Genomic DNA, 17,175 nt, shown 5'->3' on the forward strand with positions numbered 1-17,175 from the left:
CCCAAGCTGAGCGCCTCTCTGGCACGGCAGGCTCCGATCAGCGCCAAGGCTGGGCCTGTCTACACACACACCCTGGCCTACAAACTGCAGCTGGCTGTATTGCAGGGGCTGGGCTCACTGTGCCAGAGACTGGATCTGGGTAAGAGAATAGAGACACAGTGCTCACAAACAGCACAGTTTCACCAAGACACAACATAGTGCATCATCCTGTAGAACTGTACCTGGGCTCTGGCAATGATCAAAGCAGCCACAACATGGACAAATCAGAGCAAGACAACTATTCTTAGTATGACGCCTCACTTTATGGAGATTAGTGCAACATGAAGCCCATTTATGTAAAACCACAGTGAAGATAGATTACCTCTTTCCAGCTGTAATATTTAACTGAAGCTGAAGCTCCTTCACCACCAGGTGGCAGTCTCGTATAACAATGAAAACCAACCATTGGTGTCCCAGCATAAATCAGGGCATCTCGGTTTTATTATAAAAACCTTAAACTGTGAAACAGTTTGACATCCTAAACGCATGACGGTGATGTTATTACTAAAAATGCCTCTTCACTGTGGCAGCTCTGTCATTCAACATATGTTAACCATGACTTTGATGATACGGACCACAGCCAGCTGTGCCAGCAGGATGCTGCTCAGGTCCAAACTGCACACACAGCTACGACTGCAAGCAGCTCTTCTTATACCCAACTGAGAAACGTGATTGTTCAATCAGCGAATCATGAGGTGACAGCGAAGGAGGCCGTTTAATTGATAAGATCAGAGAAGTTGTTGTTGTTTTTGTTTACTTTGTGCTCAACATACTTCCATTAGCATGTTGAAAATATTCAAGTGGCCTGCAGGCTTCTGCCATTACATTCCCAATTATGCAATTATGAGCTGCTTGTGTGATTTTTCATCAGTCATTAAGTTCATTAGGCGCTGATGTCCCTGTCACAACATAATGGCTGAGGATTGCTCTAATTTTCCAAAGCTGTTCAGTGTGTGTGTGTGTGTGTGGGTATATTATTTTAGCAACTTAAAAGACGTTAAAACATTGTTCTAATTCTATATTGAGAACTTGTAACTTAGCAACATGATCTACAGATATTTTCTCAGATTGTCTTTAAAATACCACACGTGAAGCTGTTAAAGCCACAGCGAGTGATCCTCATTTAATATTAAAAACTGATCATGTGGAATATTTGATAAGAACGGGGTCTTTCTTGTGACACACAACCTCACAGAGAATTGTAATTAAACTGTGCAGTTCAGCAGCTGAAGCGCTGCACATAGTCAGGCCCATAAATATTTCTTACAAAGCCTTCCTACAGGCTCCAAACTGTACAAGATAAAATAATTTTAAACCTTGTAAGATTATTTTTAATACTTTTAATGCTTTTTAATCAGTGGTTACCTGAAGCTTGTAGCCATCAAGGATCACCAAACTTCGGTTCCTCACTATAGATGCTCTGACATCATTTACTGCTGCTCGCTGTGGATACTTAGCCTTCAGTCTTGTCTTCATAGGGTGACAAACCTGCTTAGCTGGGTTTAGTTTGGGTGACTGAGTCAGCCATCTGTACTTCACAGTACAGAGGGAAAACAATTCGGCTGTCACATCAATATGTCTATCCCCTCTAGTGACTTCTTGACTTGTACGTTTTTTGTAAGGTTTTTCTTCACCAAGAAAAGATTTCTGTGAGTATCCACTTTAGTCACCCTCCAGGATTTCCCAGTCCTTTTAGTGTTGCTCATCTTGTCACTGTGTTTTACATAAGTGTACAGTATTTAAAGGATGCGTTAAATTGTTAATTTAAGTCCATAAACACTCTGCTATCTCTCTCTCTCACTTAGATCATTAACTCTTCGGACTGCATTTTGAGTCTTCTCTGAAATGGAAGTTCAACTCTTATAAATTGTCATGAAATAATGAAAAACTCCAGATCATTTATCTGCTTATTTTGTCGTGGAATAACAAGGGAGCGGGTATCAGGAGAAAAAAAATCTGATTGCTAATTTCTTAATAAATAAAATCCATACAAATAGAGTTTTACAACCACAGTTACACCACTATCACTGGAATCATATATTTAGCTGACAGTTTGGTTTAAAATGCCTCACTGGCCTCTCGGTTTGACATTAACACTGTATTTCAAACAAAATCAGAGTACAGACTGTACTGACTGCAAATCTAAACTTTCTCTGAGGAAAAAGAATAACTGCAAGTTTCTGTAGGTTTAATGGTTTTGGTATACACACCTGTAAAGTGAATAATTTCACAGATTAAAAATGTCATTAAAGTATACATACCTGAACTCAAATACAGTGTGATGAGGATTTGTTAGCTTTACCTGAAAGGCGGGGGTTTCTTACACTGACTTGCAGAGAATAAACTATATTGGTCTCTCAGTTAGAAGGCAAAGCTCTGTTACTGTGATTACCTCCTGCTGTCTCTTTCTGCCTTGGCAGAGCTGCCAAATGTATATAACAGCAGACCGTAATTTGAAAATAAGGTCCAATTTTGGCAGCATTCACTTTATCCTCTGTCACAAAGGTAATTTGCTTCTCATGAACTAACTTGCTTAGAAGTCAGTATATGTACTTTTATGTTCTGGGCCCTATGGGTAATTCCTTCTTTTTGGTCTTTATTATATCGTCGTCATCAGATCTTATATGCGGTACTATGCAAAATTCTGCTATTAGCCAAAAATTTGGCACAGGTTGGAATGTAATGTAGTGATGGCTGTGAGGGTCTAAAGCTGTCTGTAAAACACGTTGGAGGCTCTGTCATGGCTTGGTGCTCTGTTTCAGCAGCGGAGATCTTGTCAAAACTGATGGAATTATTAACCCATAAAAGTGCAGTCAGATTTTGATCCACTATCCAATGCAATCTGGAAAACGTCTGATTCACATGGCATCACTTTTAAGCATGACAGTGATCCCAAACACACTGTCAATGCAATACCATAATTTTTACTAAACACATAATTCATCGTCGTTCTTTCAGGCATACTTAATCACTGTTCCTGTGCTTGATAGTGGAAACTATTACGATGAAATGATAACTACTGCTCACAGTTGTCTGATGGTTTTAGTGTAAAAACTGTGAGCAGTGTTTGCATATACTGGCTCTGATGCTTCTGTATTTAAACACAGTAAGACTACACCTAACAAAGGAGCCAAAATGCATTTGGGCAACAGTCAAGATAGTGTAAGTTTTGGTTAGACATGTTAGACTGTATGTTCAACACTAAAATAATTTCTTTATGCACGTGTGGCATTTGAATTAATCCAATTGATGTAAATTCATAATGTTTATTTTTCTTAAAGTTGGAAGAGTGCACACAATTTTGAAAGACACTGCAGGACATCATTCATGTTGTCATTTGTACTGGACAGTATTATTAGCTGAAATTATTCCAAGTGTGAGATGGAAACAAAATGAGCCTGATTGGATTTTAGCCATGCTAGCTGCAGGGCTCGTCAGTGCCTCCAAAACAGCTTTTACATATCAGGACATGGGACTTCTTGGGGTGTTCTGTGGTAAAAAATAAATAAATAAATAAAAAATACCTTGAACTACTTTAAGATATGCAAGCTGAAGCTTTTGGATTAGCTCTTATAGTCTCTTGACCTGATAACTGAAAATCTCTGGTGAGATCTTAAGCATGCTGTGTGTGCAAGACGGTCCGAAAATGTCTCACAGCTTGAGATCTGAGGGTAATTGTGTCCCAGTTACTCCTAGGAGCAAGTTTAAGAAGGTGCTGGTCTGTGTTGGCATCACGCTAAAACTGCAGATTGTCAGATGACCGTTCATGTTATTAATCTACAGGCTTGACATCTGATAAGTGTTAAGGCTGCTCGAGTACAGTGAATGGTCATTAACATGTTTTTAGTGGAACCAGCTCGAGAAGACTTGGAGATTATTTCAAATATGTTTTTGTTCAAAGGAACATCATAAAGAATCATAAAGAAGATGTGTTGGTTGTGCTGTTAAGTGAATGATCATGGCCAGCAATAGAATTTAAAGAATGGTGAATTAGTTTTAAGGGACATAAAGTCATGGAAAATATCCCCCACCATCACAGCAACACTGCTAGCCTCTTAGATGGCACAACTGGATTCAGTTGTGCCATCTAATCATGGATTCACTGTTTTCCTCACCCTACCTTCTGTATATTGCAGGAGGAGGAATAGAGATCTGTTAGGCTAGCTGGAATAGTTTTCCCACAATTTTCAATTTAATATTTAGAGTTTGCTACTGTGGCCTTGTTTTTCTGTTGACAGTTTCTAGCTGCGTTGCGAATGTTGCTGTCACATGATTGGTTGAGCAGATATTTGCACTAATGAGCAGTTGCGGCGTTATCTAATAAATTGGGCGGTGAGCATTTCAGCTCATTTGGTTGCCAAAGCAAGGCTCTGTCTGCTGTGAAGAAGCATGACGCCGGGCTCAGCTCTCACATGTCATAGCTGAAGTCAGGCTCTTTTTCTTGACTCTCAGCCACGGGCAGACTTCTAGCCTCGGTTAGATTCAAGGTCTTTAGTCCTAGAGTTTCTACACACAACCACTAACAGAACACTGGGCACAATCTATAACACTGTTATAGATTGTTTAAAAATTCCCAGTGGGATTAATAAATACAGTCTCTATCTATATTTACATGCTTCCTGTCTGTGTCAATACATTGTATGGCCTTAGAAAAACAAAAGCTTTAAAGGTCACTGAAGGATTTTCTGCTTATCTTGTACTCCATTACTGGTTAGTACTATCTCAGGCAACCTCTCAGAGGGGTAAAGCAGTGGAAGCGTAACCCCTCCTGTCTTTTTAAACCTTGTTTTTTATGAGGAAATGAATCTCTTGAGATTTAGAAATTGGAGTTTTCCTTTTGAATTTTTGCCAAAATGGACAACATTAGCCTAGCGCACTATTTGATGGCTGGACAAACCAGAACTCCTGGACACACCGAATCACACGGAGAGCACATAAACGCCACAAAGTCAGGACCTGTTCTTGTTTTATACCCAGGGCATCTTGCTGCGAGGCAACAGTGCTGACCGCTAAGCCATGATGCCCATGTTGCTTTATTATTAAGATGTACCCATGCTAAAAAGAAAAGGTCTTATTTTTCCCATCAAAGAAGGAGACAATTTTTTTCCTTTATCAATCCTGTGCTTGATTTTCGTTGCTGGCACTTGATGCTGTCCTCCTTTCTATCTGACAGGGGAGAGATTTGGTGTTGGGAGATGGAAGGAATACGAAGGAGCAACAGAGAAACAGTCAGCGGCTGCAGCCTCACTCATGTGAATACCGATTTGGCTACAGCTTACCTCTGGGACGCCTGCAGCAAGCCAATTACCAAGCCTTAGTCACAGAGAGAGAAAGACAGAAACACACATTGACTGAAACAAATAATATGTTTCAGCTCCAGCTTCAGCTCCAATTCCACCCTGTTACTCATTTACTGCAAAATTTACCAGCACCAGGCCCTTTCCTCTTTAGTATTTCTCATTCCTCTCCTTCTATCCGAACACCTTGATTCCAGAAAAGACTACAGGCCAAGAGTGTAGCCCCAGAAAGGGAGGAAGAAAGGGGATAAAAGCAGCTGCTAAATAATCCCATTTAACTCTGAAATGTGCACTGCTGCTTTTATTCTTGACACACAGCGAGCAGGCCTGGTTGAAGCCGAGTGTGGGTTGAATTGGCAAATAGAGTAAGCAGAGAGGGAGAGAGACATGTTTTGAAATGAGGCTTGAAAGGCAGCCCAGTTTGCAGCTCAGGGAGTTGCTAAATGTCTGCTGGGAACGATGGTGAAAGAGAGAGATACAGAGTGTGAGTGAGATAGGAGGAGGAAGATGAAAGAGTGGATGGAGGGAGCAGGAGCTGGCAAGGTTACGAAAGGCGCACCAGGTGAATGGGAGGAAAGGAGAACACAGGGAGCTGGGCCACCAATAGACTCAAGACATAAAGGTGGAGGGAAGTGTAGAGGAAAAAGAGGCGCCGCCTTTTCCCACATACATCCACTCCTTAATGCGAGGAAGAGTGGATCTCCTGGAAATCCAGGGATGTGCAAACAGCCTGCTGTGAAATTCTCCACCTGAACCACCTCAGCACTTTTACCGAGCTCATTAGGAGTTAGCAGAGGTAAAGTCCAGGCTTGGTCTACTTTTTATACTCTTTCATCTTTTTCCTAGTTCCTCTTCTTTCCCTCCTCCTTATCTTTACCCCATATTTTTGGAACCAGTATCATATCTTCAAAGGTTTTGTTCTTTTGGATATAGAAGTGTCATTATGTGCATGCACTGGACATAATCAGAAAACAAGCACTCATAACAGTAACCATGTATGGAGTGAAGCCTGGAGCTGCACATGTAATGTGCCCCACTTTCCTCACAACCTACTGCACCACTGCCTGCTGTTTCAGCCCATCCACCACCCCAGCATCCACCTGTGTGCTCCTGGAGTTTTATGAGTAACATATTTACAGGGAGTGATCCACCCGAAGACCAGGCACCGAGCTCAAACTGTATTCTGCTGCTGTGATTAATCCGTGAAATTAACTTGGCTTTGTTGAATTTTATTCTTTTTTATTTTCTTTTACAAGTCGATTTCTGTTGTAATTTCTGGATAAAAGTAAAAAAAAAAAATCAGATTTTTATATGAATAAAATATAGTAAAAATGTCCTGTGTTTGGTTTTCTCAGCTGAAGCAGACCTCGATGTTTGTGAAGCCCGAATTTGAACTATGTGCAAGGCGGTACTTTTCTTTGGGTATTGAAATTCTAGCATGTCCTGCCTGATGATAATTTAGTATGGTCTGATATTTTTATAAAAGACAAGTTGTTGTTTTTTTTCTTGTTTTGTTTTTTTCAAATCTGCGCTCACATGGCCCTGCAAATGAATCTTCAGTCTGTTTCTAATCAAACCACAACACACAGCCTAATGAAGCACATTTGGAGTGTTTAACTATTAATCAGTAATAACTAATAGTGTTTTGTTCCTGATACTTTGAATGCTAGTTAATCCTACATGAATATTTAAAGTGCAGATCTCAGAGTTTTCAGTCTTAGTTGATTTGACAACAACTGTATTACTGCTAATAGCAAATGTTTAATATAAAGGCCATACATTGTAGGGCCAGCAAATCAAACAATTGTTGTTTTTTTTAGGAAGGCAATAAGTTAACGCCATCTGACTTTATATTGCAGCGGTACATCAAAGTTAGGTACTTTGATGTTGTAAATTTATGTTGCATGTAGCACCTTGGTCCTGGAGGAACATTGTTTCGCTTCACTGTGTACTAACTGTATATGGTTGAAGTGACAATAAAGCCAACTTGACTTGACCAGTACACATTGAATTCCAAATTCTGGCTGTAATATTCAAATATCTCAGCAGAATTCAGGAGTTCCAATCACTTCAATGGCCACAGGCTTATAAAATCAAGAATTAAACATGCAGACAACAGCATCTCAGCCACGAAGTGGTAAGCCATGTAAAATCACAGCGTGGGGTCAATGGATGCTGGGCACATAGTGTGCAGGTTGCCAACTTTCTGCAGAATCAGTCACTATACTGTGGAGAAAGTCCGTAAAGACGTCTAACTTCTGGCATCAACAAGACATTTTCATCAAGAGAACTGCAGCACACAGGGTATTTTCTCTTTATTAGACCATCTATATAAACCTTAAGGATGGTTCTGTTGGAAGAATCCCTGTAGATCAGCATTTTATGAAATACAATCATACGACATTCAAGTCACTAAAACCACATTTCTTCCCCATTCTGATGCTTAGTTTGAACATACATACTGAAATACTAATTGGATGATTAGATAATTGTATTTAATGTCGAACCAAGTGGCTGCCGAGTTTATAAATATTGCAGACACCAGTATTCATGACTTTAAAGTATATTACCTGTAATATAAGACTTTTAACTCTTTGCTGCAATCTTTAGTAAATCAGTTTTTGGGCTTTATTTAAATATCACCCTCACTAATTTTGTCCCTTGAGAAGGTAACTCCCAGAAATATGCAGATGTAGTTCAGCGGTGATGGCTAAAACCAACAGGAGCAGTTAAGCTAACGTCAGGTTGGCACACAACAGAGCTAACTAGCAATAGCTAGCAAACTTGGCAAAAGTCTTCCTAGCCAGGTAAAGAGCATAAACAGTGAGGAATGACTGTGATGACAAGTTTATATGTGGCATATCATCACAGGTCAGTTGCTGTACAGGCGTGAATAGAAGTGTCTTCAGGACATGTAGGGCCGTGATCTCCCAATACTGTGTGTACGAATCTGAAAGGGAACTCGTTTCACCTTTACACTGGCATCTGATGCAAAAAGTGTGCACTGTGAGACCTACAGTAATGTAAAGGACAGGTGGAAGTTGTGAATAAAAAAAGCAAATAAATAAATAAATAGCTCAGAATGCAGTATGCAAGCAGCCTTTTATAACTCACATCACTCTGAATTATTGATCTAAGTGTTTGGGTAGCAACATGGCAGCCACAAGTAAAAACACACGCTTTAATATATTTAAGTATTTTCCTGCTTGGAGGTGATTTAAAAAACAAACCTGAAGAGAAAGGCAGTGTTGAGTTAATGAGCTTATAGTTAAACTGTTGGTTTGCATGTTAAAGCCAGCAAAACTCGTTCAGTCTGTCACTTTGGATTATAGGAAGGTGTTTTCCATACAATAGATATTACGTACAAAGCAAAACACAGCTCAGAACTAATCCTGTTCCCATGTTTCTTTCCCTTTCCTGCACAGTGTGTTCCGACACTTAATCCAGGTGGATCCGGACACCTTCTGGTTTACTCTAAATGAGCTGCACTGCCCGTCCTCTTACATCCCACACCACCCCGACCTCCTGCCGGTGCAGCTGAACGGCACGGGCAGGCCGAGAGACGAGTTCTCGGACAACGTGTTCAAACTGCTCAAGGAGGAGTTTGGCTCCGTTACTGAGACAGTTAACTAGCCAGTCAGCTAATGAGCTGCTGCTTGATGAAATTGACTCTTCTCACAAACAGACGACTTATTGAACCACGACTCCAACAGGTCATTTAGCTGAAAGAAAGTCTATCAGCTGTGCCAAAAAAAGCATAAACTTCATGGTGTGCACAGCTCTGATAAACAGCAAGGTATTAAAGAAACCAGGACCACACCTGACATGTCTTCTACATTAGGAAAAGAGCTGCTGATTCTGTTTGATCAGTTTTTGTGTTTCACAGGCATGTTAAGGAAATACAAATGTTAGAATTTCTATTTCTTTTCACTCGACAAGTTTGAGCATTTTGAAGCAATTTTGCTTTTGCCGACCCTAATTTTAAAAAAAAAATTTCCGTGAACTTCAAAGGTAATCACCAAAGATCACCCAACTCAAAAGGATTTCATTCTGCTGATGTGAAAGCTGCACTTGAGAAGAGGGATTGTGAATGTCCCTCATAGTGCTGTGTGCACCTATTAAAATGTGTCTGTAGCTCAGAGGGTTGAAAGGCTGGCTTCAAGTGTTTGTCCAGATAGGAAACAGTATCCTTGATGATATACTTTACCCCCACCCCAAAAAAAGTGTATGCAGATGAAAAAGTGAAGTCTCTTTTTAACCAAATTACCTGCTAAAAATAATAATTTAAATTCTACAGCTTATATCTTCTATTAAATGTTAGTCTATAATATTTAAATTGGCAGCATTTTTTTAAAGGTTTCTACCCAAAAAAGCTTCAAATAAATCATGAGTGCAGGTGAGTGCATCATCTTTCAACCAAAACTGTCATGGTCCTGGGTCGGTGACCCAGCGCTTTAAGTTTATTATTATTATCATTTTCCAATTTATTATCATGATTATTATTGTTGTTTGAGTTCTACGTGTTATATTCGGTCTGCCTCTGAGTCTGCGTCTGTATCTGTCTGTCTTTGGTGTCACCCCGTCTGTTTGTGAATCTGTCTGTTTAGTTCAATGTCTTGTCTGGTTCCATGTGTCTGAGTTTCCTGTTTTATTGTGAAGGTCTGTGTCGTATGTGAGTGTGCTCAGTTTACGTTTCCCCTGTCTCGTCAGCTGTGATTTCTCCCCGGTGTGTTCCCCTCCTGTCTCTCATCCCTTGATTACTGCTATCTGTGTATTTAAGCCCTGTGTTTCTTTGTGTCAGTGTCGCGTTGTACCCTCAACTTGCTGTGTGTTTGTAATGTCCTGTCCTCCAGCACCTCGGTTTAGAGTTTTGTTTTTGTAAGTTTTATTTCGTGAATCATTCCTCCAGCAATAAAGCTGCGTTTTCAGTTTATTCCCATCTCCAAGAGTCCTGCAATTTTGGGTCCACCACTTCTGCTTGCCTGCCACACAGCCAACCATGACAAAAACCTAAAAGCTTTAAAGTCCAGCTCATCAGTGAGACACACTCACAGTGCTGGATGTATCTGTGATGTCAGGCACTGGGTCAGTGTGGCTACTTCACTGATATATTCATAACAGTGAAGTACTTTATTTATCATCAGTCTTACACATGCTGAATATCACAATACATACCTAGCAGCACATCTAAAATACTGCCCATCAGGTAAACTATTCATTACTATGCACGTCACAAGAAACACATCGTATAGTATGTTACAAATATAATTTTAACATTGACACACCGCCCGGGCAACAAAGGAGTGGCTCCGTAAGAAGCATTTGAAAGTCCTGGAGTGGCCTAGCCAGTCTCCAGACCTCAACCCCATAGAAAATCTGTGGCGGGAGTTGAAAGTCCGTGTTGCTCGGCGACAGCCCCAAAACATCACTGCTCTCGAGAAGATCTGCATGGAGGAATGGGCCAAAATACCAGCTACTGTGTGTGCAAACCTGGTAAAGACCTATAGTAAACGTTTGACCTCTGTTATTGCCAACAAAGGTTATGTTACAAAGTATTGAGTTGTATTTTTGTTATTGACCAAATACTTATTTTCCACCCTGATTTATGAATAAATTCTTTACAAATCCTACCATGTGGATTCATGGATTTATTTTTTTTTCACATTCTGTCTCTCACAGTTGAAGTGTACCTCTGGTGCAAATTACTGACCTCTGTCATCATTTTAGGTGGGGGAACTTGCACAATCGGTGGCTGACTAAATACTTTTTTTGGCCCACTGTATTTTCCCGAGGAGGGAGTCTCAGCAGATGGATCCAAACACATTTTTTACACCATATGACCTTCTTGATGTAATCGTCTCATTTATCCAGGCTTGGGACCAGCAGTACGAGTGTACTAGCTTTGGAAGCCCTGAGGGTGGGTGTCTCCTCCACCAAGGAGCCACTAAAAAAATACAAAACATTAAAATATATATATGAATACGGTTACAGCTGTTGATTGATTTTTCTTTTCTTTTTAAGCTCTACATTTGTGTCCTACTTTTTGATGGTTGTAGTAAGACAACACGGACAGAGTTTTAATTTTATTTTTTGATTTTCAGCAATTAGTAAAGGAAGTGCTTCAAGATCCTTTGGAAACTCTATGGCAAATCTAGCTCTGGTTAGAACAGACTGTGCCCTATTAAGGCAGAGGTTGCTTGACATAGTGACAAGGATGCTGGCCGATCTATCATTGTTATCAGTCAGAGCCCTGCAGGGTTCAAGAGATGTGTAAATGAAGGAAGCAGAATGTCTCTTCCATTATCTCCTCACTGATGGGAGAGCCCGGGACCTCCCCACCTCACCGCTCCATAATGGATGTATGACGCGTTTAGTGTGGGGAAACAAGATCACCACGTTTTGTATTTAGCTGGCCTGGCTTAATGTTAGCGAGCACGGCACAGCGCCTCTTTATCTCATCCGGTGCTGTTGCTATTTATCCTGCTGCCAGTACTGACAATAGCACCATTAGTCATCAGCAGCAATAGGATGAGGGGAATCTGGCAGCACCTATTACACGCAGGCAACTGCCGAACATCGCTGCTCCTTGATGCACATGGACAGGCACACGCAGAGCAAGGGGCCATAAAGGTAAACTGCAACTGGCGAAGAACAGCAAAAAACACCCACTTAGGTAGAAATGTGTAGTGAGTACTCAAACTCCATTGTTTCATATACAATTTATTTCATTTGATAAAGGCATACACTTAGTGAGAGACCAAACATTCTAGAAGAAATGTACATTTCCCTCTTTTTTTTTCACCCCAACAGTAATCTCTTCTTTACAAAACATCAAATCAAATTACTGGTTGAAAAATAATTCTGCTGATCACCGCTTTAAACCATTAAACAAGCCTCCTGAAGGCTGCTCATAGTAACAGCAGCACTGTTGTCCCTCTGGAGAGTAATACACCAAAGAAGTGGAACCATTCATGGCCTTTGAAACCCAAGAATATATTTTGAGGCAGACGATTTCAGTGTTTCACTAACATTTCCTCTTACTTTACCCCCTCACCGCTGAAGGCTTTATCCAAAGTGTTACCCATGTCCACATTGTCCCAACTGATCCCTTAAGAGTAACCTACAGCCCAGAAAGCCTCCCCTTCACCTTTACAGATGAGGTTTCGTACAAGCATCTAAGCAAAGAGATTATTCTTGAAAATGGCAGAAGTAAAACGGCCCCTCAGACGTTTTCAGACACACATGTTCAGGCTCATTATTATGTGATTACACTCATGTTTGCTGCCCTGCAAATACAGTAGTTTAAGAAACACTGCTGAAGTACTAAGATACATTAGGGGAGCCCCCCTTTCTGAGCAGCTATGGAGAGAATGTATCATTCATCTGTCTGTACAGCACTTTTGGAAAGCAGGAAAGCAACAGAAAACTGCTTAAAAACTAAAAGATCTAGTTGAAAGGACTTTAAAAGTAAAATATGGATTTGGAACAGAATGATGTTTTTTTTTTTTTTACAATATAAGTAAACTCAGGTAACACTGTTTTTATTGGTTGGCTGCAAAAGTCTTTTTTTTTTTAAGAAAATCACTAAACATGCACTAGCTTTAATTCATATTTTACAGTCATGTACACAGGGTGGGTTTTAGAGGCTTGTAGTGGAGAGGATTGAGGCTTTTTTCTTTTAAAATGACTGATAAGAACTGGGCCAGAGCACTGGAATAAAAGAACTAAGCTGGGAGAGGAATACAGCCCAGCTCCTCCATAAAAGGGGGAAGTTTGTTTCACGAAGATCACGATCTGTTCCTTCTATGTATTTATAGTCAGGATTCAGAGGCACACCAAATCTGTTTAATTTAGAGGCATTGGGATTTGACCGTTTCATGGCTTTCCAATAGGGTGGGGTCCGCATGGAGCGATTTGATTGATTGATTTCTCTCAGCGTGAACAGCCATGAGTGGATCAAACCTGCAGCACGAGCGAGGGAAGGCAAATTTTCAGAGAGGCGTCATAAACTCAAAAGAGCTCTGCGGGGAGGATGGAGCCCGTGTTGTTGTTGGTTTGATTTAAAATCTCTCTCTTTTCAAACTATCGATGTATCTGTGATTTAAGACTTGTGTCTGTGCTGGATAAGCACTACTGCTCTGGGAACACAGGGAGAACACTTGTCGATGTGTGGCTGTATACTTATCGAATGCACACAGAAGAGAAAAAAAAAGATGCAATGAAGCTGAAAAAGATTTTCAGGGAAAGAAGTAGGCTGAGTTTCATTCAGAATACTCTCAGAATAAAAGGGAGGATTTTTTTCTACTGGGGACAGACCCAGTTATAAAATGTACAATATCAGCCTTTCTTTTCTGAGGGTGTATCAAATGACAGAGTAAGGCAGTGGAAGAAGTATGAGCATGAAAGCAGAGTGTGTCTTTTACAGTATCTAAAGTACAAGAGTGGAACAGAGCACGGGTTAATAGTAAGACAGAAGTCTCTTTTTTCTTTTCTTTTTTTATAATTGGTGCTGAGACCAGAACCTGTGGAGCTGCCTAGATCTACACATCAGCACCCCCCTCCCCCTTCCCACCCTTTTGCTGAATGCTGTGAAGCCAGGCTTTACAGACAGGTGAGCAGTCCAACCCAGACCCATGCACAGCGAGAAAAAGCTACATTCCCTGCACAGTTTGCAGCCCTGTGCTTAGAATAAGCCATACTGGACATTTTCTAGAGATTCTGGATTTGTGCACAGGCCTGCACTGTGTGGGAAGAATAGCTTTTTTATGCTGTGACACACATCATATTATGCAATCCTTGTGTAATGCCATCTACAGCGCACAGCTCGGTTCGTTGGTGCAGTCATTGTGGCTACTGTGGTTACTGTCCACGTCCCTCTTCCTCAGCTCTCTGCCCGCCTTGTGTTGCTGACTGCTGCTGCTGCTGCCGTGGCTGTGGTGTGCAGGTGAAGAAGAACGCTTGCCGTGCTCCTGGTGGTGCCCGTGATTCTGGTGATGGCTGTGAGCGTGCTCTTTGGTGCCACCGAGAGACTCCCCGTCGTCCCCGTCAGAGAATCCCACTCCTCTCTTGGTGTCGTCCATGGCCTCAAAGTTGTTGCTGGGGTTACGGCTGATTACGTCGCTCTCCGGCACCACCTGCAGGTAGGCTCTGACGCGGTGGTGACGCGCGCCCTCGATGTCGCTGAAGTCAATGACGCGGCACTCGTATGTGCCCTCGTCAGACGGCTTGACTCGGGAGAGGCGGAGTTTGTGGGAGATGTTGCTTCCTACAACCTTCACAACCTGATGAAGGTAGACGGACAAAAACAAACAAACAAACAAATAAAAAGACATATATAATGTGGTTGGACTGTAACAAATATATCCAATATAACTTCCAATCAGAAGAGAGTTTACCAATGAGTGGCCATTTCAAGATAATGGCAACCCAACAATAAATGTAGTGAAGTAAAAGCTATTAGTTTAATGAATGAATGAACTTACAGTCACTATAGCTCCTGTTCATATCAGACCAAGAAAAACCTGCCATCTATTGAGAGTAGTGAATTAATTAATGTTGCAATTTTCACGAGTCCCTTTAACTGGAATAGAAGGAAAATGTCATTTACTCTTTCAAAAAATGAAAAAGAGCAATTTGAAAATGATTCAACTAATATTTCAGCAAAAAGCAGCTCCAATACTGTAGCTATCTGTGCTGTCAGATCAGCTTTGTTTGGCTTTGTTCTTGTTCTCTATATACAGCTGAAGATGAGCCTTCAAAATAAAATTAAAAAAACACAGGAAAAGTGCACAAAACCCCCCAAAAAGGACTTTTGCTATCTCACAGACCCCGAGATGAGTGAGTGCACATCTTACAAAATGTGCACTCACCTTCTCACTTCAACTAAGTATGGTGTGCTGTTTCTTGGCTTCAGCTATGAAGTTTTACTATTCACACGGGGCAGCTACAGCAGCGTATTAATGCCATTGTAGGTAAAATAGAAGTTTGAGCTGGGTCAACACATACAGAGCTGTGCAAAAGTCCTTCATTTTTATACATTTACCGCCAAAGTAGTCAAACTTGTTGTCATATTTAAGATAGTTTTGAGTTCACAGGCTTTCTGCAGGTCTTTTAGAGTTTCTCTTTAGCTGTTCTTTTTAGTTATTTCCAGTCCTTGTAGCTGACCCTGTTCAAAGAGTTTTTTGTGTTTTTTTGCCAGGCAACTTAATTTCTGAATATGTTTGCACATTTCAATAAATCGCTGCACCTATTTCTCGTTGTCTTTGTAGCAGCATACAAAGAAATGAGTGAAGAAATAAGAGGCAACTCAAGACTTGCAGAGTACTGCATGGTCTGTGAGATTAAAGTCATCATTTTTAATGAACCTCATGGCTACCCTTTGTAAAGTGGGAACAACCTCATTACATCACACATGTGGCCCACTTGCCATTTTTATGCCTGGCCATGCAAATTACACTTCAAAATCTGACTCGGCAGTAAGGATAAACTCAGTATTTTAGTGAATCATCATATTATCATAAGCATCTGGACATGACCCTGAATTGTGCCTGTTTAGAAGAAAATAACACACTGGTCTGAATGAAATTGGCAGCGCTCCTTGTTTACTCGTAGCCTCTGTCGCGTGATGGTGATCCCACTTGCAAAATGAAGTGTTGCGGCTCATTTACAAAAAGACAGTTTCTGCAACATTTCTCATAAATTTGTAACTTTAATCTCATTTGTTCACTGCAAACTTTCAAAATGTTATGAAATTCATCATTTTCTTGTAAACCTGTGCAATTTCCGGAAACACCCGTAATCTTTTCTTTTTTCTCCCTGAATCGGTGAAGTGGTTAAGATGATGATAGATGGATGGCTCATCCAAATGTATCGGATTTCACAAAAAGTTTTTTTTTCCCTTTGCAGTCCTGAGCCGGTTTTCCTCAGAAGAAGAACACAACGCATAGAAAATCAAGACAAAACGACATCACAGACGTGGCATTTATCTTCTCATCTAACAATCAGCGAGAATGCAAATCAGTGCATCGTTTCAAAATGCCAAATTATTACTTTGATTGTATAAGCATCCTTCTTGCATGCAAATTCAGTCAAGCCACTTAAGGCTTGCGGCTGCCTATCATACACTCGTCTGTGTTGAGAAAATGAGCTGAGTGTATTTTGAAGATAGTTAAGATGCGTGAAGTCCTGGAGGTACAAAAGAAAGATCATGAGAAGAATAGAATAAATGTGTGGTGTGGCCTGGATGCACTCTAAGGCCACGTCTCCTCCAAGCCAATCACTCAGACAAACAATAAAATCTGTGAAAGTACGGAGAGAAGACGTCAAATGCTTTGCAAGTTTGCAGAGCAGGAGTTAAGACGATGAGAGTCTGGGGACATCTTGAGATGTGACGCACCAAGATATAAATACAACTTCATTTATCACCCACCTTCCTCCTTGTGATGCCAGTAGATGTTGGGATGTGTGCGTCGTGTGTGGCAGTGACATTTGCGCATTTGGCTGTAAGCGTGAGCTTAATGCGTGCCGTTTGCGAGTTTGCGTCTGCATATGTGAGCATCTCATGGTGTTTTTGGTTTGACTGTATGGATGTGAGCCAGGATCCATTATATAGAGAGAGCTCATAATGATTTTGCAGCTGTGTAGCCTGCAGTGTTTTGCTCCACCCACACAAACATGCACACAGACACACAAAAGCACACAGACACACACATAGTCACAAAAACACAGCATCAGTGATTCAGCAGCAGCTAGCCTTTTGGGAGAAAGCCGAAAGGTTTTTGTGTGTACATGTTTCTGCATGTTTAATGCAGCTTTATGCATCTTCAACTTCTGCACACAC

The 17,175-nt window shown here is 40.9% G+C and overlaps 1 protein-coding gene across 1 annotated transcript in view; it reads right to left on the reverse strand.

Moving 5' to 3' along the window:
• Positions 1-11,046: 11,046 nt before the first annotated feature.
• The window catches only part of LOC102295896 (V-set and transmembrane domain-containing protein 2-like protein), a 54,782-nt gene continuing 48,653 nt past the window's right edge, over positions 11,047-17,175 (reverse strand). Inside the window, exon 4 of the mRNA XM_005931481.3 lies at positions 11,047-14,617. Within this exon, the coding sequence (XP_005931543.1) occupies positions 14,147-14,617 (471 nt within the window). The 3' untranslated portion in view covers positions 11,047-14,146. The remainder of the gene's footprint in view (positions 14,618-17,175) is intronic.

This window comes from Haplochromis burtoni, unplaced genomic scaffold, assembly GCF_018398535.1.
Source record: "Haplochromis burtoni strain Fernald_Lab_line unplaced genomic scaffold, NCSU_Asbu1 Contig_141, whole genome shotgun sequence".
NCBI classification, from domain to species: domain Eukaryota; kingdom Metazoa; phylum Chordata; class Actinopteri; order Cichliformes; family Cichlidae; genus Haplochromis; species Haplochromis burtoni.